Raw genomic sequence first — 21,727 nt, forward strand, 5'->3', positions numbered from 1 at the left:
AGATTTATTTGTTTTTCATCTTCATGTTCGTTTCAAAGTGTGGGAAATTTTTACACTTTGGAGACCATGGAATGCTTATATTTTACATTTTGAAGACCTTGGTGAGAGGAGGAAGCATGGTGAGATGTTGGATTTTACTAATTATGATCTTAATAATGATGTTTTTGTTTTGTCTTCATTCATTGATCAAAAGGAGAAAAACGACTTGCGTATTACTTTTGATAAAAAGTTTTGTGCAATTAGAGATGAAGACTTTTCATTCGTGGCTCAAAAACAAGAAGACGAATTATTTTTGGATGATGGTAGAATTTTGTACCCTCCAAAAGACGATATGATGATTTCCAAAACAATATGTGTTCATGGTGGTAGCAATCAGTCACCAAAAGAGGCATTGTGTGGCAATTCTTATGCCAATTTTCTATGTTGTCCACAAACAAAACATATTTTCGTTAATTCTTCATTCATTGTTCAAAAACACCAAGACCGATGGCGTGAAGTTTATTGGGAACGAAAGAAGAAGGATGGTATCCATCTTTTTACAAACCATCTTTCTAAGAGAAAATATGAAGATACAAGTCCTAATTATTTACATAGGAGGGAGCTCGTGATGTTTGGACTGATATTCTTTTGGTGTCTCTTTAATTGGGAAGTCGTGATATTGGGGCGTGCTGCTCATCAACTTACAAATACAAATGATGTTCCATTTGTTAAAATGACTGCAATTAACCATCTAAATTATTGCAAGGTTAATTTGCAGGGTCGAGGTCATGGGAAGGTACGAAAATGGTTTTTGATCCACAAATTGAAGATACGGTTAGGATTCAATTCTATGAGTTCTTTGAGTTGTTTGAAGAACATGTGTATTTGGAGAAGAAACCAGCTTGGAGTAAATAAAATGTCACATTCTGCAATAAAAAATTGTTTTCAAGACCTGTTGTCATGGAAGGTTTGCATGGGAGAACAACACAATTTGGTTCTTACCGAATTGAGGACAATTCCTTTCGAAGAAGGAGGGAATGATACATGTGTGGAAGTGACAAATTCTGAAAATGATAATGGTTACAAGGTGGATTTGGGAGGAGACCATGGAATGCATGCTACCTTTAATGTGGGAGAGCTTTCACCTTATCTTGATGATGATGGACTTGATGAATTGAGGTCAATTCCTTTCAAAGGGGGAGGGGATGATCCATGCATGGATTATGAAAGCCCAAAAGGTGATGGATTAGTGATTACTAGTGGGCTAGAAGGTGGCTTGGGCTCAATGGTTGGGTTATGCATGGTAACCCAAAAATTGAATTATGGTTGCATGAAGGCTAGGGCAACGTTTTTAAGGATTCATAAGTGCTACAAACGTTACTTTTTGCTTCATAAAGCCTCCTAGCCGTTTTTATCACTCTTTGGTGCATTAGGGTTACACTTTAATGCTTCTGATGGCTCATTAATGCTTCTTATGGCTCCTTAATGAAGCATACACGTTTTTTCTTCATCCTCAAGTGTCTTGGACGTTTTTTTTGTGTTATTTCAAGAGTTTCCTTAATTTTCATTTACTAGTTTTAATGAATAATTGGTTGGTTGGCTTGTAACCACCAAATTTGTAATAAAGGCTTCATATAAAGCCAAGTTTATGCATGGAAAAAGGAATAGACGAATTTTTAAGAAAAAAACCTTTGTTCAATTGGAATTATTGTTATAATTCACAAATTATCCTGTTAGGACGTGTTCTTGACTTGATACGAACTCAATCCAATAGGTCTTGGGTTGTTTTCACCGGTATACAACTTAATAGGTCTTGAGTTGTTACTAATCTATCCATTTCTTTCCATTCATATATCATTTGTGGTTACTATTCTCTCTTAATTTACCTAAACACTACCCTACTCACCAAATCAAGCCCATACATGCATCATAAGTGGTATCAGAGCCTAGTTCCGATTGGGTGTAACTAAGTTCTTGTTCTGAATTCAGTTGTTGTCCAAAAATGTTGCGCAAGCTATATGATGAAGAAGAGGAGGTAGAAGATTCTGGTCCCATCTACGACACCGATGGAGAGGGGGGAATTTTGTGAAAGAATAAGTTTCTTGGTTGAAGAAGAATTTATTGAAGAACTTGACGAAGAAACTAATTTCGTGATCGGAGATGAATTTGTTGAAGCAATTGTGGAGGAAATCAATTTTGTTGATATGGACAAAATTATTGAAGAAATTGTGATTTTTGTTGAACAACAAATTTCATTCCAAGAGCTTACAACCACGAGAACCAATGACTATAAGTGCCACAAAAGTTCATGTTCTCATATCTTTTATGAACATAACTCCTTTTCTAAAGATCTTAAAGAAATCCAAATTGGAAGCTTCATTGATCAAGAAGATTTATTTGTTTTTCATCTTCATGTTCGTTTCAAAGTGTGGGAAATTTTTACACTTTGGAGACCATGGAATGCTTATATTTTACATTTTGAAGACCTTGGTGAGAGGAGGAAGCATGGTGAGATGTTGGATTTTACTAATTATGATCTTAATAATGATGTTTTTGTTTTGTCTTCATTCATTGATCAAAAGGAGAAAAGTGACTTGCGTATTACTTTTGATAAAAAGTTTTGTGCAATTAGAGATGAAGACTTTTCATTCGTGGCTCAAAAACAAGAAGACGAATTATTTTTGGATGATGGTAGAATTTTGTACCCTCCAAAAGACGATATGATGATTTCCAAAACAATATGTGTTCATGGTGGTAGCAATCAGTCACCAAAAGAGGCATTGTGTGGCAATTCTTATGCCAATTTTCTATGTTGTCCACAAACAAAACATATTTTCGTTAATTCTTCATTCATTGTTCAAAAACACCAAGACCGATGGCGTGAAGTTTATTGGGAACGAAAGAAGAAGGATGGTATCCATCTTTTTACAAACCATCTTTCTAAGAGAAAATATGAAGATACAAGTCCTAATTATTTACATAGGAGGGAGCTCGTGATGTTTGGACTGATATTCTTTTGGTGTCTCTTTAATTGGGAAGTCGTGATATTGGGGCGTGCTGCTCATCAACTTACAAATACAAATGATGTTCCATTTGTTAAAATGACTGCAATTAAACATTTAAATTATTGCAAGGTTAATTTGCAGGGTCGAGTTCATGGGAAGGTACGAAAATGGTTTTTGATCCACAAATTGAAGATACGGTTAGGATTCAATTCTATGAGTTCTTTGAGTTGTTTGAAGAACATGTGTATTTGGAGAAGAAACCAGCTTGGAGTAAATAAAATGTCACATTCTGCAATAAAAAATTGTTTTCAAGACCTGTTGTCATGGAAGGTTTGCATGGGAGAACAACACAATTTGGTTCTTACCGAATTGAGGACAATTCCTTTCGAAGAAGGAGGGAATGATACATGTGTGGAAGTGACAAATTCTGAAAATGATAATGGTTACAAGGTGGATTTGGGAGGAGACCATGGAATGCATGCTACCTTTAATGTGGGAGAGCTTTCACCTTATCTTGATGATGATGGACTTGATGAATTGAGGTCAATTCCTTTCAAAGGGGGAGGGGATGATCCATGCATGGATTATGAAAGTCCAAAAGGTGATGGATTAGTGATTACTAGTGGGCTAGAAGGTGGCTTGGGCTCAATGGTTGGGTTATGCATGGTAACCCAAAAATTGAATTATGGTTGCATGAAGGCTAGGGCAACGTTTTTAAGGATTCATAAGTGCTACAAACGTTACTTTTTGCTTCATAAAGCCTCCTAGCCGTTTTTATCACTCTTTGGTGCATTAGGGTTACACTTTAATGCTTCTGATGGCTCATTAATGCTTCTTATGGCTCCTTAATGAAGCATACACGTTTTTTCTTCATCCTCAAGTGTCTTGGACGTTTTTTTTGTGTTATTTCAAGAGTTTCCTTAATTTTCATTTACTAGTTTTAATGAATAATTGGTTGGTTGGCTTGTAACCACCAAATTTGTAATAAAGGCTTCATATAAAGCCAAGTTTATGCATGGAAAAAGGAATAGACGAATTTTTAAGAAAAAAACCTTTGTTCAATTGGAATTATTGTTATAATTCACAAATTATCCTGTTAGGACGTGTTCTTGACTTGATACGAACTCAATCCAATCGGTCTTGGGTTGTTTTCACCGGTATACAACTTAATAGGTCTTGAGTTGTTACTAATCTATCCATTTCTTTCCATTCATATATCATTTGTGGTTACTATTCTCTCTTAATTTACCTAAACACTACCCTACTCACCAAATCAAGCCCTTACATGCATCATAAGTGGTATCAGAGCCTAGTTCCGATTGGGTGTAACTAAGTTCTTGTTCTGAATTCAGTTGTTGTCCAAAAATGTTGCGCAAGCTATATGATGAAGAAGAGGAGGTAGAAGATTCTGGTCCCATCTACGACACCGATGGAGAGGGGGGAATTTTGTGAAAGAATAAGTTTCTTGGTTGAAGAGGAATTTATTGAAGAACTTGACGAAGAAACTAATTTCGTGATCGGAGATGAATTTGTTGAAGCAATTGTGGAGGAAATCAATTTTGTTGATATGGACAAAATTATTGAAGAAATTGTGATTTTTGTTGAACAACAAATTTCATTCCAAGAGCTTACAACCACGAGAACCAATGACTATAAGTGCCACAAAAGTTCATGTTCTCATATCTTTTATGAACATAACTCCTTTTCTAAAGATCTTAAAGAAATCCAAATTGGAAGCTTCATTGATCAAGAAGATTTATTTGTTTTTCATCTTCATGTTCGTTTCAAAGTGTGGGAAATTTTTACACTTTGGAGACCATGGAATGCTTATATTTTACATTTTGAAGACCTTGGTGAGAGGAGGAAGCATGGTGAGATGTTGGATTTTACTAATTATGATCTTAATAATGATGTTTTTGTTTTGTCTTCATTCATTGATCAAAAGGAGAAAAACGAGTTGCGTATTACTTTTGATAAAAAGTTTTGTGCAATTAGAGATGAAGACTTTTCATTCGTGGCTCAAAAACAAGAAGACGAATTATTTTTGGATGATGGTAGAATTTTGTACCCTCCAAAAGACGATATGATGATTTCCAAAACAATATGTGTTCATGGTGGTAGCAATCAGTCACCAAAAGAGGCATTGTGTGGCAATTCTTATGCCAATTTTCTATGTTGTCCACAAACAAAACATATTTTCGTTAATTCTTCATTCATTGTTCAAAAACACCAAGATCGATGGCGTGAAGTTTATTGGGAACGAAAGAAGAAGGATGGTATCCATCTTTTTACAAACCATCTTTCTAAGAGAAAATATGAAGATACAAGTCCTAATTATTTACATAGGAGGGAGCTCGTGATGTTTGGACTGATATTCTTTTGGTGTCTCTTTAATTGGGAAGTCGTGATATTGGGGCGTGCTGCTCATCAACTTACAAATACAAATGATGTTCCATTTGTTAAAATGACTGCAATTAACCATCTAAATTATTGCAAGGTTAATTTGCAGGGTCGAGGTCATGGGAAGGTACGAAAATGGTTTTTGATCCACAAATTGAAGATACGGTTAGGATTCAATTCTATGAGTTCTTTGAGTTGTTTGAAGAACATGTGTATTTGGAGAAGAAACCAGCTTGGAGTAAATAAAATGTCACATTCTGCAATAAAAAATTGTTTTCAAGACCTGTTGTCATGGAAGGTTTGCATGGGAGAACAACACAATTTGGTTCTTACCGAATTGAGGACAATTCCTTTCAAAGAAGGAGGGAATGATACATGTGTGGAAGTGACAAATTCTGAAAATGATAATGGTTACAAGGTGGATTTGGGAGGAGACCATGGAATGCATGCTACCTTTAATGTGGGAGAGCTTTCACCTTATCTTGATGATGATGGACTTGATGAATTGAGGTCAATTCCTTTCAAAGGGGGAGGGGATGATCCATGCATGGATTATGAAAGCCCAAAAGGTGATGGATTAGTGATTACTAGTGGGCTAGAAGGTGGCTTGGGCTCAATGGTTGGGTTATGCATGGTAACCCAAAAATTGAATTATGGTTGCATGAAGGCTAGGGCAACGTTTTTAAGGATTCATAAGTGCTACAAACGTTACTTTTTGCTTCATAAAGCCTCCTAGCCGTTTTTATCACTCTTTGGTGCATTAGGGTTACACTTTAATGCTTCTGATGGCTCATTAATGCTTCTTATGGCTCCTTAATGAAGCATACACGTTTTTTCTTCATCCTCAAGTGTCTTGGACGTTTTTTTTTGTGTTATTTCAAGAGTTTCCTTAATTTTCATTTACTAGTTTTAATGAATAATTGGTTGGTTGGCTTGTAACCACCAAATTTGTAATAAAGGCTTCATATAAAGCCAAGTTTATGCATGGAAAAAGGAATAGACGAATTTTTAAGAAAAAAACCTTTGTTCAATTGGAATTATTGTTATAATTCACAAATTATCTTGTTAGGACGTGTTCTTTACTTGATACGAACTCAATCCAATAGGTCTTGGATTGTTTTCACCGGTATACAACTTAATAGGTCTTGAGTTGTTACTAATCTATCCATTTCTTTCCATTCATATATCATTTGTGGTTACTATTCTCTCTTAATTTACCTAAACACTACCCTAGTCACCTAATCAAGCCCATACATGCATCATAAGTGGTATCAGAGCCTAGTTCCGATTGGGTGTAACTAAGTTCTTGTTCTGAATTCAGTTGTTGTCCAAAAATGTTGCGCAAGCTATATGATGAAGAAGAGGAGGTAGAAGATTCTGGTCCCATCTACGACACCGATGGAGAGGGGGAATTTTGTGAAAGAATAAGTTTCTTGGTTGAAGAGGAATTTATTGAAGAACTTGACGAAGAAACTAATTTCGTGATCGGAGATGAATTTGTTGAAGCAATTGTGGAGGAAATCAATTTTGTTGATATGGACAAAATTATTGAAGAAATTGTGATTTTTGTTGAACAACAAATTTCATTCCAAGAGCTTACAACCACGAGAACCAATGACTATAAGTGCCACAAAAGTTCATGTTCTCATATCTTTTATGAACATAACTCCTTTTCTAAAGATCTTAAAGAAATCCAAATTGGAAGCTTCATTGATCAAGAAGATTTATTTGTTTTTCATCTTCATGTTCGTTTCAAAGTGTGGGAAATTTTTACATTTTGGAGACCATGGAATGCTTATATTTTACATTTTGAAGACCTTGGTGAGAGGAGGAAGCATGGTGAGATGTTGGATTTTACTAATTATGATCTTAATAATGATTTTTTTGTTTTGTCTTCATTCATTGATCAAAAGGAGAAAAATGACTTGCGTATTACTTTTGATAAAAAGTTTTGTGCAATTAGAGATGAAGACTTTTCATTCGTGGCTCAAAAACAAGAAGACGAACTATTTTTGGATGATGGTAGAATTTTGTACCCTCCAAAAGATGATATGATGATTTCCAAAACAATATGTGTTCATGGTGGTAGCAATCAGTCACCAAAAGAGGCATTGTGTGGCAATTCTGCCAATTTTCTATGTTGTCCTCAAACAAAACATATTTTCGTTAATTCTTCATTCATTGTTCAAAAACACCAAGACCGATGGCGTGAAGTTTATTGGGAACGAAAGAAGAAGGATGGTATCCATCTTTTTACAAACCATCTTTCTAAGAGAAAATATGAAGATACAAGTCCTAATTATTTACATAGGAGGGAGCTCGTGATGTTTGGACTGATATTCTTTTGGTGTCTCTTTAATTGGGAAGTCGTGATATTGGGGCGTGCTGCTCATCAACTTACAAATAAAAATGATGTTCCATTTGTTAAAATGACTGCAATTAACCATTTAAATTATTGCAAGGTTAATTTGCAGGGTCGAGGTCATGGGAAGGTACGAAAATGGTTTTTGATCCACAAATTGAAGATACGGTTAGGATTCAATTCTATGAGTTCTTTGAGTTGTTTGAAGAACATGTGTATTTGGAGAAGAAACCAGCTTGGAGTAAATAAAATGTCACATTCTGCAATAAAAAATTGTTTTCAAAACCTGTTGTCATGGAAGGTTTGCATGGGAGAACAACATAATTTGGTTCTTACTGAATTGAGGACAATTCCTTTCGAAGAAGGAGGGAATGATACATGTGTGGAAGTGACAAATTCTGAAAATGATAATGGTTACAAGGTGGATTTGGGAGGAGACCATGGAATGCATGCTACCTTTAATGTGGGAGAGCTTTCACCTTATCTTGATGATGATGGACTTGATGAATTGAGGTCAATTCCTTTCAAAGGGGGAGGGGATGATCCATGCATGGATTATGAAAGTCCAAAAGGTGATGGATTAGTGATTACTAGTGGGCTAGAAGGTGGCTTGGGCTCAATGGTTGGGTTATGCATGGTAACCCAAAAATTGAATTATGGTTGCATGAAGGCTAGGGCAACGTTTTTAAGGATTCATAAGTGCTACAAACATTACTTTTTGCTTCATAAAGCCTCCTAGTCGTTTTTATCACTCTTTGGTGCATTAGGGTTACACTTTAATGCTTCTGATGGCTCATTAATGCTTCTTATGGCTCCTTAATGAAGCATACACGTTTTTTCTTCATCCTCAAGTGTCTTGGACGTTTTTTTTGTGTTATTTCAAGAGTTTCCTTAATTTTCATTTACTAGTTTTAATGAATAATTGGTTGGTTGGCTTGTAACCACCAAATTTGTAATAAAGGCTTCATATAAAGCCAAGTTTATGCATGGAAAAAGGAATAGACGAATTTTTAAGAAAAAAACCTTTGTTCAATTGGAATTATTGTTATAATTCACAAATTATCCTGTTAGGACGTGTTCTTGACTTGATACGAACTCAATCCAATAGGTCTTGGGTTGTTTTCACCGGTATACAACTTAATAGGTCTTGAGTTGTTACTAATCTATCCATTTCTTTCCATTCATATATCATTTGTGGTTACTATTCTCTCTTAATTTACCTAAACACTACCCTACTCACCAAATCAAGCCCATACATGCATCATAAGTGGTATCAGAGCCTAGTTCCGATTGGGTGTAACTAAGTTCTTGTTCTGAATTCAGTTGTTGTCCAAAAATGTTGCGCAAGCTATATGATGAAGAAGAGGAGGTAGAAGATTCTGGTCCCATCTACGACACCGATGGAGAGGGGGAATTTTGTGAAAGAATAAGTTTCTTGGTTGAAGAGGAATTTATTGAAGAACTTGACGAAGAAACTAATTTCGTGATCGGAGATGAATTTGTTGAAGCAATTGTGGAGGAAATCAATTTTGTTGATATGGACAAAATTATTGAAGAAATTGTGATTTTTGTTGAACAACAAATTTCATTCCAAGAGCTTACAACCACGAGAACCAATGACTATAAGTGCCACAAAAGTTCATGTTCTCATATCTTTTATGAACATAACTCCTTTTCTAAAGATCTTAAAGAAATCCAAATTGGAAGCTTCATTGATCAAGAAGATTTATTTGTTTTTCATCTTCATGTTCGTTTCAAAGTGTGGGAAATTTTTACATTTTGGAGACCATGGAATGCTTATATTTTACATTTTGAAGACCTTGGTGAGAGGAGGAAGCATGGTGAGATGTTGGATTTTACTAATTATGATCTTAATAATGATTTTTTTGTTTTGTCTTCATTCATTGATCAAAAGGAGAAAAATGACTTGCGTATTACTTTTGATAAAAAGTTTTGTGCAATTAGAGATGAAGACTTTTCATTCGTGGCTCAAAAACAAGAAGACGAACTATTTTTGGATGATGGTAGAATTTTGTACCCTCCAAAAGATGATATGATGATTTCCAAAACAATATGTGTTCATGGTGGTAGCAATCAGTCACCAAAAGAGGCATTGTGTGGCAATTCTGCCAATTTTCTATGTTGTCCTCAAACAAAACATATTTTCGTTAATTCTTCATTCATTGTTCAAAAACACCAAGACCGATGGCGTGAAGTTTATTGGGAACGAAAGAAGAAGGATGGTATCCATCTTTTTACAAACCATCTTTCTAAGAGAAAATATGAAGATACAAGTCCTAATTATTTACATAGGAGGGAGCTCGTGATGTTTGGACTGATATTCTTTTGGTGTCTCTTTAATTGGGAAGTCGTGATATTGGGGCGTGCTGCTCATCAACTTACAAATAAAAATGATGTTCCATTTGTTAAAATGACTGCAATTAACCATTTAAATTATTGCAAGGTTAATTTGCAGGGTCGAGGTCATGGGAAGGTACGAAAATGGTTTTTGATCCACAAATTGAAGATACGGTTAGGATTCAATTCTATGAGTTCTTTGAGTTGTTTGAAGAACATGTGTATTTGGAGAAGAAACCAGCTTGGAGTAAATAAAATGTCACATTCTGCAATAAAAAATTGTTTTCAAAACCTGTTGTCATGGAAGGTTTGCATGGGAGAACAACATAATTTGGTTCTTACTGAATTGAGGACAATTCCTTTCGAAGAAGGAGGGAATGATACATGTGTGGAAGTGACAAATTCTGAAAATGATAATGGTTACAAGGTGGATTTGGGAGGAGACCATGGAATGCATGCTACCTTTAATGTGGGAGAGCTTTCACCTTATCTTGATGATGATGGACTTGATGAATTGAGGTCAATTCCTTTCAAAGGGGGAGGGGATGATCCATGCATGGATTATGAAAGTCCAAAAGGTGATGGATTAGTGATTACTAGTGGGCTAGAAGGTGGCTTGGGCTCAATGGTTGGGTTATGCATGGTAACCCAAAAATTGAATTATGGTTGCATGAAGGCTAGGGCAACGTTTTTAAGGATTCATAAGTGCTACAAACATTACTTTTTGCTTCATAAAGCCTCCTAGTCGTTTTTATCACTCTTTGGTGCATTAGGGTTACACTTTAATGCTTCTGATGGCTCATTAATGCTTCTTATGGCTCCTTAATGAAGCATACACGTTTTTTCTTCATCCTCAAGTGTCTTGGACGTTTTTTTTGTGTTATTTCAAGAGTTTCCTTAATTTTCATTTACTAGTTTTAATGAATAATTGGTTGGTTGGCTTGTAACCACCAAATTTGTAATAAAGGCTTCATATAAAGCCAAGTTTATGCATGGAAAAAGGAATAGACGAATTTTTAAGAAAAAAACCTTTGTTCAATTGGAATTATTGTTATAATTCACAAATTATCCTGTTAGGACGTGTTCTTGACTTGATACGAACTCAATCCAATAGGTCTTGGGTTGTTTTCACCGGTATACAACTTAATAGGTCTTGAGTTGTTACTAATCTATCCATTTCTTTCCATTCATATATCATTTGTGGTTACTATTCTCTCTTAATTTACCTAAACACTACCCTACTCACCAAATCAAGCCCATACATGCATCATAAGTGGTATCAGAGCCTAGTTCCGATTGGGTGTAACTAAGTTCTTGTTCTGAATTCAGTTGTTGTCCAAAAATGTTGCGCAAGCTATATGATGAAGAAGAGGAGGTAGAAGATTCTGGTCCCATCTACGACACCGATGGAGAGGGGGAATTTTGTGAAAGAATAAGTTTCTTGGTTGAAGAGGAATTTATTGAAGAACTTGACGAAGAAACTAATTTCGTGATCGGAGATGAATTTGTTGAAGCAATTGTGGAGGAAATCAATTTTGTTTATATGGACAAAATTATTGAAGAAATTGTGATTTTTGTTGAACAACAAATTTCATTCCAAGAGTACAACCACGAGAACCAATGACTATAAGTGCCACAAAAGTTCATGTTCTTATATCTTTTATGAACATAACTCCTTTTCTAAAGATCTTAAAGAAATCCAAATTGGAAGCTTCATTGATCAAGAAGATTTATTTGTTTTTCATCTTCATGTTCGTTTCAAAGTGTGGGAAATTTTTACACTTTGGAGACCATGGAATGCTTATATTTTACATTTTGAAGACCTTGGTGAGAGGAGGAAGCATGGTGAGATGTTGGATTTTACTAATTATGATCTTAATAATGATGTTTTTGTTTTGTCTTCATTCATTGATCAAAAGGAGAAAAACGACTTGCGTATTACTTTTGATAAAAAGTTTTGTGCAATTAGAGATGAAGACTTTTCATTCGTGGCTCAAAAACAAGAAGACGAATTATTTTTGGATGATGGTAGAATTTTGTACCCTCCAAAAGACGATATGATGATTTCCAAAACAATATGTGTTCATGGTGGTAGCAATCAGTCACCAAAAGAGGCATTGTGTGGCAATTCTTATGCCAATTTTCTATGTTGTCCACAAACAAAACATATTTTCGTTAATTCTTCGTTCATTGTTCAAAAACACCAAGACCGATGGCGTGAAGTTTATTGGGAACGAAAGAAGAAGGATGGTATCCATCTTTTTACAAACCATCTTTCTAAGAGAAAATATGAAGATACAAGTCCTAATTATTTACATAGGAGGGAGCTCGTGATGTTTGGACTGATATTCTTTTGGTGTCTCTTTAATTGGGAAGTCGTGATATTGGGGCGTGCTGCTCATCAACTTACAAATAAAAATGATGTTCCATTTGTTAAAATGACTGCAATTAACCATTTAAATTATTGCAAGGTTAATTTGCAGGGTCGAGGTCATGGGAAGGTACGAAAATGGTTTTTGATCCACAAATTGAAGATACGGTTAGGATTCAATTCTATGAGTTCTTTGAGTTGTTTGAAGAACATGTGTATTTGGAGAAGAAACCAGCTTGGAGTAAATAAAATGTCACATTCTACAATAAAAAATTGTTTTCAAAACCTGTTGTCATGGAAGGTTTGCATGGGAGAACAACACAATTTGGTTCTTACTGAATTGAGGACAATTCCTTTCGAAGAAGGAGGGAATGATACATGTGTGGAAGTGACAAATTCTGAAAATGATAATGGTTACAAGGTGGATTTGGGAGGAGACCATGGAATGCATGCTACCTTTAATGTGGGAGAGCTTTCACCTTATCTTGATGATGATGGACTTTATGAATTGAGGTCAATTCCTTTCAAAGGGGGAGGGGATGATCCATGCATGGATTATGAAAGCCCAAAAGGTGATGGATTAGTGATTTCTAGTGGGCTAGAAGGTGGCTTGGGCTCAATGGTTGGGTTATGCATGGTAACCCAAAAATTGAATTAGGATTGCATGAAGGCTAGGGCAACGTTTTTAAGGATTCATAAGTGCTACAAACGTTACTTTTTGCTTCATAAAGCCTCCTAGCCGTTTTTATCACTCTTTGGTGCATTAGGGTTACACTTTAATGCTTCTGATGGCTCATTAATGCTTCTTATGGCTCCTTAATGAAGCATACACGTTTTTTCTTCATCCTCAAGTGTCTTGGACGTTTTTTTTGTGTTATTTCAAGAGTTTCCTTAATTTTCATTTACATAGACTTCTATTGTGTAACTCAATAATTAAACAATGCTCTTCAAACCTTTCCTAAATTGCGAAGACGAGTTTTATTGAGGTACTCAAGAATTAAACAATGCTTATTGAACTAAATTGCATAGACTTTTAATGTGGAACTAAAGAATGAAATAATTCTTATCAATGCCTTGCTTAAATTGCATAGACTTCTATTATGGAACTTAAGAATTAAACAATGCTTATCAAAGCTTTCCTAAATTGTGAAGACTACTTCTATTGTGGAACTCAAAAAACAATGCGTAACAAAGCTTTGCTAAATTGCATAAACTTCTAATGTGGAACTCAAGAATGAAACAATGCTCAACAAAGCTTTGCATAAATTGCAGACACTTCTGTTGTGGAACTCAAGACTTAAGCAATTCTCATCAAAGCTTTGTTAAATTGCAAAGACTACTTCTATTGTGGAACTCAAGAATTTAACAATACTCATCAATGCTTTTCTTAAAGTGCATAGACTTATATTATGGAACTCAAAAATCAAACAATGCTCGTCAAAGCTTTGCTTAAATTGCGTACACTTCTATTATGGAACTCAAGAATAAAGAAATGCTCATCAAAGCTTTACTAAATTGCACAGACTACTTCTATTATGGAATTTAAGAATTAAACAACGCTCATCAAAGCTTTTGTAAATTGCATAGACTTCTAATGTGCAACTCAAGAATGAAACAATGCTCATCCAAGCTTTGCTTAAATTGTATAGACTTCTACTGTGGAACTCAAGAAGTAAACAATGCTTTTCAAAGCTTTGCTAAATTGTGAAGACGACTTTTCTTGAGGTACTCAAGAATTAAACAATGCTTATTGAACTAAATTGCGTTGTCTTTTAATGTGGAACTAAAGAATGAAATAATTCTTGTCAATGCCTTGCTTAAATTGCATAGACTTCTATTGTGGAACTTAAGAATTAAACCATGCTGATCAAAGCTTTGCTAAATCGCGAAGACTACTTCTGTTGTGGAACTCACGAATTAAACAACTGTAACAACCCGAAGTTGTTCATCGCCGAAAACCCGTTCTACCCGTATAACTCGTCGGAAATCGAAATGTCCCGTTATCGTTTTTGGGCTTAGTTAACTAAAATTAAATATTTATTTTCATTCAATGAGGGTCCAAATCATCTAGGAACTCATGAAATTAGCCCAAGACATTTATTTTATAAGTTTTAGAAATATCCTCGTCGGGTGACGAAAACTCAATCGGGTGCGACCCAAAGCATCGTTTAAGGCCGGTATCGGGTAGAATTCCACCGTGTCCAAATTTTAGGGACTATATAAACATGTTTTAGCACTCATTTGAAGCTTTTTCCTTCTCTCTCTACTCTCTCTCTAACCTCTCTCCTAAATCCAAAGATTAAGTGTCCAAAACTCAAATTTAAGGCTTCAAATCCTTAAGGTACCTGCCTAGTCTTAATCTTTAGCATGTTTAGCTTCCAAATTAGACACTTAATCATAAAATTGGACATTGTATGTGAGTTTACGGCCCAGGAGGCAGCCTAGGCCGTAAACACCATTTTGAAGGGTTTTTAGCCCTTAAACTCCTTCCTAGACTCAAATGGACTTTAGATATGGCTAAGGGACTTCAAGATATGGACTTAGAGCACCTAAAACTATAAATTTGTGGACTTTGAAGGAGTTTACGGCCAAGGCATAAGCTTGGGCCGTAAACTCATGAAAATGGTGTTTTTCATGTCTTTAAACCCTTCCAAATCACCCCTACAGCTTAGATATGAATTATAGGACTTTGATTCTTGCATTTGGACACTTGAAACATTAATTTTGAAGGACTTAGATGAGTTTACGGCCAAGGAGAGTTCTTGGGCCGTAAACTCCACAAAAACTTGGCATAAATCTCATTCTAAGGTGTTAGAAAGCCATCCATGATGCAAACCCACAGCTGTCAACAAAGGATCCAAATCAAATGCCAGATGGACCAGTTACGAGGGCACGAGCTAAAACATTCAAAGAGGCTTTAAATGGATTGGTTAGAGAAGTTTGTACTCAAGAAAGTGTATGGAGACCCATTGGACCCAATCAAAGTTGGATTACCATAATTCAAGTCCAAGAGTGATTTACAAGATACAATAAGAGCCTTTATAAGCCCATTTCGTTTTTTTCTATATTTTTATGTAATTTTCGTTTTTATATATCCTAAATAAGTGTTGGGGAGATAAAAGGGTCTTAGGTTACATGAACCTTGTGATAAACCATGTCTAGGTTCATAGTTTTAAACTTGGGGGTTAAATGCCTTAAATTAAAGACACTTCTTTAATTCATGGCTCTTTAGGTGCTCTTCCCACACTATAAAAACGTGGTATTTGTATCCATTTGAAATCAATCAAGTTTTGAATACAATTTGTGAGTTTTTAACTCTTTTTTCGTTCTTTGTGAACTTTAGAACTTATCAGGTTTTCATAGCTTGTGGCGTTCAAACTTATCAATCAATTTGGTGGGTTGATTGTGGCGTTTTATACCAAGGTTCTTGTCTCTTTATAGACAACGGGTCGCGGTTTCCACCTTTGTTTTACAATTCTGTAACCAAAAGAACGATCGGGCAAAACGTGTTCAAACCTCAATTTTGGGTGAGATCACATCATTTGGTATCAGAGCCAGTTCTTTGTGTTGCATATCTATTTTGTTTTCTTCCTTGATTACTTGAGTTCTAAGACGCATATTGGTAGCGGGTCTTGTCACAAGTTGTCAAGGTTCTTACTAGCGACTTTTGAATTTCTAAGTTGTCAAACTTCTATATTCTACATTTCTTTTGTTTCCTTTATGTTTTCATTTGGCTATTAGTTTCCTCAAAAAAAAAATCAAAGGTAAAAAAAAAAAAAAAAAAAAAAAAAACGAAAAGAAGCAAAAAAAAAAAAAAAAAAAAAAGAAAGAAAAAAAAAAGCAAAAAAAAATATTTACAAAAAAAAAACAAAGATTTACAAAGAAAAAAAAAAGAGAGAAAAAAAAAACAAAAAAAAAGGGAAAAAAAAAGAAAGAAAGAAGAGGAGGAACAAGTAAAGCCTTTTTTTTTTCTATAAAGTCAATTTGAATTGCAAGTGTAGTCTTTTTTTTTCAAAAAAAAAAAAAATAACCCATTGTTTGCTTCATCATTAGCAAAGCCAAGTTTGTTTGGCTTTCTTTTTGTGTATTGAGGTTACTTTAATTTGGATACAATTTCTTTTGATTTGTTTGGTAAGTTTGAATTCCTCAAGGCCACAAGTTCAAATTTGATAATTGCTTCTTTAGTTTGTTTAGAACTTTAAGAGTTAAAAGGGAGTGGTAAAAGGCTGTGTGGTGAGACTAAAAGAGGGTAAAAGCCATTCGAGGGATACACGAGGGTTGAGTGAACTATTTTTGAGAGAAACACGTGAGTGAGTGTTGGGAGGAAGTAAATTATTATTATTATTATTATTATTATTTTTTATTTTTTTGGCAGAAATATAAGATGGGTGATCAAAACCCCCCACCAAACCTTCAAGTTCAAGCTATGATGGATGAAATGCGACGTTTGATGACAAATGAATTTAACCAAGTACATGAAAGAATGGACCGAATGGAGGCACAAGTACAAAGAACTCGATCTCGAGCATCATCACAGGTTTCTAACGGGGAAGAGGAGGATGATGGTTGGGAACCTGAAAGGCGACCAAATAGAAGGAGGTCACGAAGAGATGACAATTTAAGTTCTATTAAAATGAAAGTTCCTTCTTTCAAAGGCAAGTCAGACCCGGACGCGTACATTGAATGGGAGACAAAAATGGAGTTCATATTTGATTGTCATGAATATTCCAACCGTAAGAAGGTAAAACTAGCCGTAGTTGAGTTTTCTGATTATGCACTAACATGGTGGGATCAACTTCTAATCACTAGACGGAGAAATGGAGAAAGGCCTATTGAGACATGGGATGAAATGAAGAGTGTCATGCGAAGACGGTTTGTGCCAAGTCATTACTTTCGTGATCTCCACAATAAACTTCAAAGCTTAAAACAAGGCAGCAAGTGTGTTGATGATTACTTCAAAGAAATGGAGGTTATGATGGTTCGTGCCAATATTGAGGAGGATCCTGAGGCAACCATGGCCAGATTCTTAAATGGCTTAAATCTTGAAATTCGTGATCGCGTTGAGATGCAACATTATGTTGAAATTGAAGACATGGTCCATATGGCTGTTAAAATTGAGAAACAATTAAAAAGAGGTGGCGGGTCTCGAAATAACACTTGGAAGGCTAGTACTTCAAAAAAATCAGAAAATACACCTACTTCTTCTTTTAATTCCAAATCTGATCCTAAAACAACAAACTCTTCAAAAGGAAAAACTGATTCTTCTACTTTTAGGAATCGTGACATAAAGTGTTTCAAGTGTCAAGGAAGGGGTCATATTGCAAGTCAATGTCCAAATAAGCTTACCATGGTGGTTAGAGAAAATGGCGAGATCGAAACGGATGAATCAGATTCTATAGTTTCAACGGAAGATTGTAGTTATGATGAAGAGGTGGCTGTTCAAGGTGATTTGTTGGTTGCAAGACGAGCTCTAAACATTCAATCCAAGGAGGGAGACGATGCCCAAAGGGAGAATATATTTCATACTCGTTGCTATGTTCAAGGCAAGGTATATAGTGTTATAATTGATGGTGGGAGTTGTACTAACGTTGCAAGTACTTCCATGGTTGAAAAGTTAGGTATACCCACGATGAAGCATCAAAAACCATACAAACTTCAATGGCTCAATGATAGTGGTGAGGTGCGAGTTACAAAACAGGTGATGGTTTCATTTCGGATTGGAAGATATGAAGACGAGGTGTTGTGTGATGTTGTTCCTATGCAAGCCACTCACTTGCTGCTAGGTAGACCATGGCAATATGATAGACACGTAAGTCACGATGGTTTCACTAACAAATACACTTTTGTTTACAAAACAAAACCGGTAACTCTTGTACCAATGTCACCAATTCAAGTTTACCAAGATCAAGTAAAACTTCAACAAGATGCGAAAAAAGAGAGCGAAGGAAAAAAAGAGAGTGAGAAAAAAAAAGATGATGAACAAAAAAAATGAGTGAGAAAACAGAAGAAAATGAACAAAAAAAAGAAAGTGAACAAAAAAAAGAGAGTGAAAAAAACAAAGAAAACATGAAAAAAAGAGGGAAAGAAAAAAAGGAAAATAAATATATTGCACTGGCAAAAAAAAGTGAGATAAAAGAAGCTTTTAAATCAGAAATGCATATTGTGCTTCTTTTGTTCAAAGAAGCTCCAATAGCCACTAACACTTTGGCCGGAACTCTTCCGAGCGATGTTACCTCTCTCTTGCAGGAATTTGGAGACTTGTTTGCTGAGGATGTTCCAAATGGATTGCCACCAATTCGTGGGATTGAACACCAAATTGACTTTATGCCTGGGGCGTCTATTCCCAACAAACCAGCCTATAGAACAAGCCCTGAAGAAACCAAGGAGCTACAAAGGCAAGTTGAAGAGTTACTTGCAAAGGGATTGGTTCAAGAAAGTATGAGCCCTTGTGCCGTTCCAGTCTTGTTGGTGCCAAAGAAGGATGGTTCTTGGAGGATGTGCGTAGATTGCCGTGCCATCAACAATATTACGGTAAAGTATCGTCATCCCATTCCCCGACTCGATGATATGCTTGATGAGTTGTATGGAGCAAAACTTTTTTCCAAAATTGATTTAAAAAGCGGGTATCACCAAATTCGCATGAAAGAAGGTGATGAGTGGAAAACAGCTTTTAAAACAAAACATGGTTTATATGAATGGTTAGTAATGCCTTTTGGCCTAACTAATGCTCCTAGTACCTTCATGAGATTAATGAACCATGTTTTGCGTGAATATATTGGCAAATTTGTGGTTGTTTACTTCGATGATATTTTGATTTATTCAAAGTGTCCAAAAGATCACCTTGAGCATCTGACATGTGTTTTGAGTGTGCTTAGGAAAGAAAGGCTATATGCTAACTTGAAGAAGTGTACCTTTTGTACTGACCAAGTTGTTTTCCTTGGGTATGTGGTGAGCTCCCAAGGAGTGGCTGTTGATGAAGAAAATGTAAAAGCCATCCAAGATTGGCCAACTCCAAAGACTATAAGTGAAGTTCGAAGTTTTCATGGCCTGGCAAGTTTTTATCGCCGGTTTGTCAAACATTTTAGCACTTTAGCATCACCACTTACAGAAATCATCAAAAAGAATGTTGGGTTTAAATGGGGCAAAGAACAAGAGCATGCTTTTCAACAACTCAAGTTTCACTTAACTCATGCTCCTTTGTTGTCTTTGCCTAATTTTGACAAAACATTTGAAATTGAATGTGATGCATCAGGAATTGGAATTGGTGCTGTTTTGATGCAAGAGGGTAAACCTTTGGCATATTTCAGTGAAAAATTAAGTGGGGCAACTTTAAATTACCCAACTTATGACAAAGAGCTTTATTCTTTGGTCCGAGCATTGAAAACATGGCAACATTATCTGTGGGCTAAAGAATTTGTAATTCATTCAGATCATGAGTCCTTAAAGTTTCTAAAAGGACAACACAAATTAAACAAAAGACATGCTAGGTGGATGGAGTTCATTGAGACATTTCCTTATGTCATCCGATACAAGAAAGGTAAGGAAAATGTTGTGGCTGATGCTTTGTCACGTAGACACTCTCTACTTTCTTCTCTAGATTTCAAAATTCTAGGATTTGAACAAATCAAGGAATTATACCACAATGACGTTGATTTTGGTCAGATTTACCAAGCTTGTGAACAATGCTCTTTTGAAAAGTTTTTCTTACATAACGGTTTTTTGTTCAAAGAATCAAGACTTTGCATTCCTAAATCTTCCTTGCGTGAGCTTTTGGTTAGAGAAGCACATAGTGGAGGCCTTATGGGACATTTTGGGATCGCAAAAACATTATCTACTTTGCAGGAACATTTCTTTTGGCCAAAAATGAAGGTGGATGTTGGAAGAATTTGCAATAATTGTATTGTGTGCAAGCAAGCCAAATCCAAGGTTCAACATCATGGTTTATATACTCCACTTCCAATACCATGTGAACCATGGGTTGATATTTCAATGGACTTCGTGTTGGGTCTACCAAGATCCAAAAGTGGAAAGGACTCTATTTTTGTGATTGTTGATAGGTTTTCTAAAATGGCTCATTTTATTGCATGCAATAAAACTAATGATGCATCTCACATTGCTGATTTGTTTTTTAGAGAAATTGTCAGGTTGCATGGAATGCCAAAAACCATTGTCTCAGATCGGGATTCTAAGTTTTTGAGTTATTTTTGGAAAACTTTGTGGGCAAAATTAGGGACAAAACTCTTGTTTTCAACAACTTGCCACCCACAAACGGATGGTCAAACAGAAGTGGTGAATAGGACCTTGTCCACCTTGTTGAGGGCTTTAATAAAGAAGAACATCAAAACATGGGAGGACTGTTTGCCACATGTTGAGTTTGCATACAATCGTGCCACTCATTCTGCTACAAAAATGTCACCATTTGAAATTGTATACGGTTTTAATCCTTTGACTCCTTTGGATTTATCACCTTTGCCTTTTTCTGAGCAGGTTAACTTAGATGGAAACAAAAAGGCTGAATTTGTGAAACAGATACATGAGAAAGCAAGACTAAATATAGAAAGAAGAACGGAGCAATATTCAAAACAAGCGAATAAAGGGCGACGCAAGATGATTTTTGAACCGGGTGATTGGGTTTGGTTACATATGAGAAAAGAACGATTTCCAGCCCAACGACGTTCAAAATTGCTTCCAAGAGGGGACGGTCCTTTCCAAGTTTTAGAGCGTATCAATGACAATGCATACAAATTGGACCTGCCGGGTGAGTATAATGTTAGTGCAACTTTCAATGTAACTGATCTAGCTCCTTTTGATGTAGGTTCTGATTTGAGGACAAATCCTTTTCAAGAGGAGGGGAATGATGCAAACCCACAGCTGTCAACAAAGGATCCAAATCAAATGCCAGATGGACCAGTTACGAGGGCACGAGCTAAAACATTCAAAGAGGCTTTAAATGGATTGGTTAGAGAAGTTTGTACTCAAGAAAGTCTATGGAGACCCATTGGACCCAATCAAAGTTGGATTACCATAATTCAAGTCCAAGAGTGATTTACAAGATACAATAAGAGCCTTTATAAGCCCATTTCGTTTTTTTCTATATTTTTATGTAATTTTCGTTTTTATATATCCTAAATAAGTGTTGGGGAGATAAAAGGGTCTTAGGTTACATGAACCTTGTGATAAACCATGTCTAGGTTCATAGTTTTAAACTTGGGGGTTAAATGCCTTAAATTAAAGACACTTCTTTAATTCATG

The 21,727-nt window shown here is 35.7% G+C and overlaps 1 protein-coding gene across 1 annotated transcript; it reads left to right on the plus strand.

The window, feature by feature from the left end:
• Positions 1 to 16,504: 16,504 nt before the first annotated feature.
• LOC128127310 (uncharacterized) lies at positions 16,505 to 21,520 on the plus strand. Its single transcript, XM_052765770.1, has 4 exons — positions 16,505 to 18,284; positions 18,722 to 18,968; positions 19,416 to 20,049; positions 20,182 to 21,520. The coding sequence occupies exons 1-4, from the start codon at positions 16,860 to 16,862 to the stop codon at positions 21,518 to 21,520; spliced, it is 3,645 nt and encodes a 1,214-aa protein (XP_052621730.1). The 5' UTR covers positions 16,505 to 16,859.
• Positions 21,521 to 21,727: the final 207 nt, after the last annotated feature.

This window comes from Lactuca sativa, chromosome 7 (genome assembly GCF_002870075.4).
Source record: "Lactuca sativa cultivar Salinas chromosome 7, Lsat_Salinas_v11, whole genome shotgun sequence".
Taxonomy (NCBI): domain Eukaryota; kingdom Viridiplantae; phylum Streptophyta; class Magnoliopsida; order Asterales; family Asteraceae; genus Lactuca; species Lactuca sativa.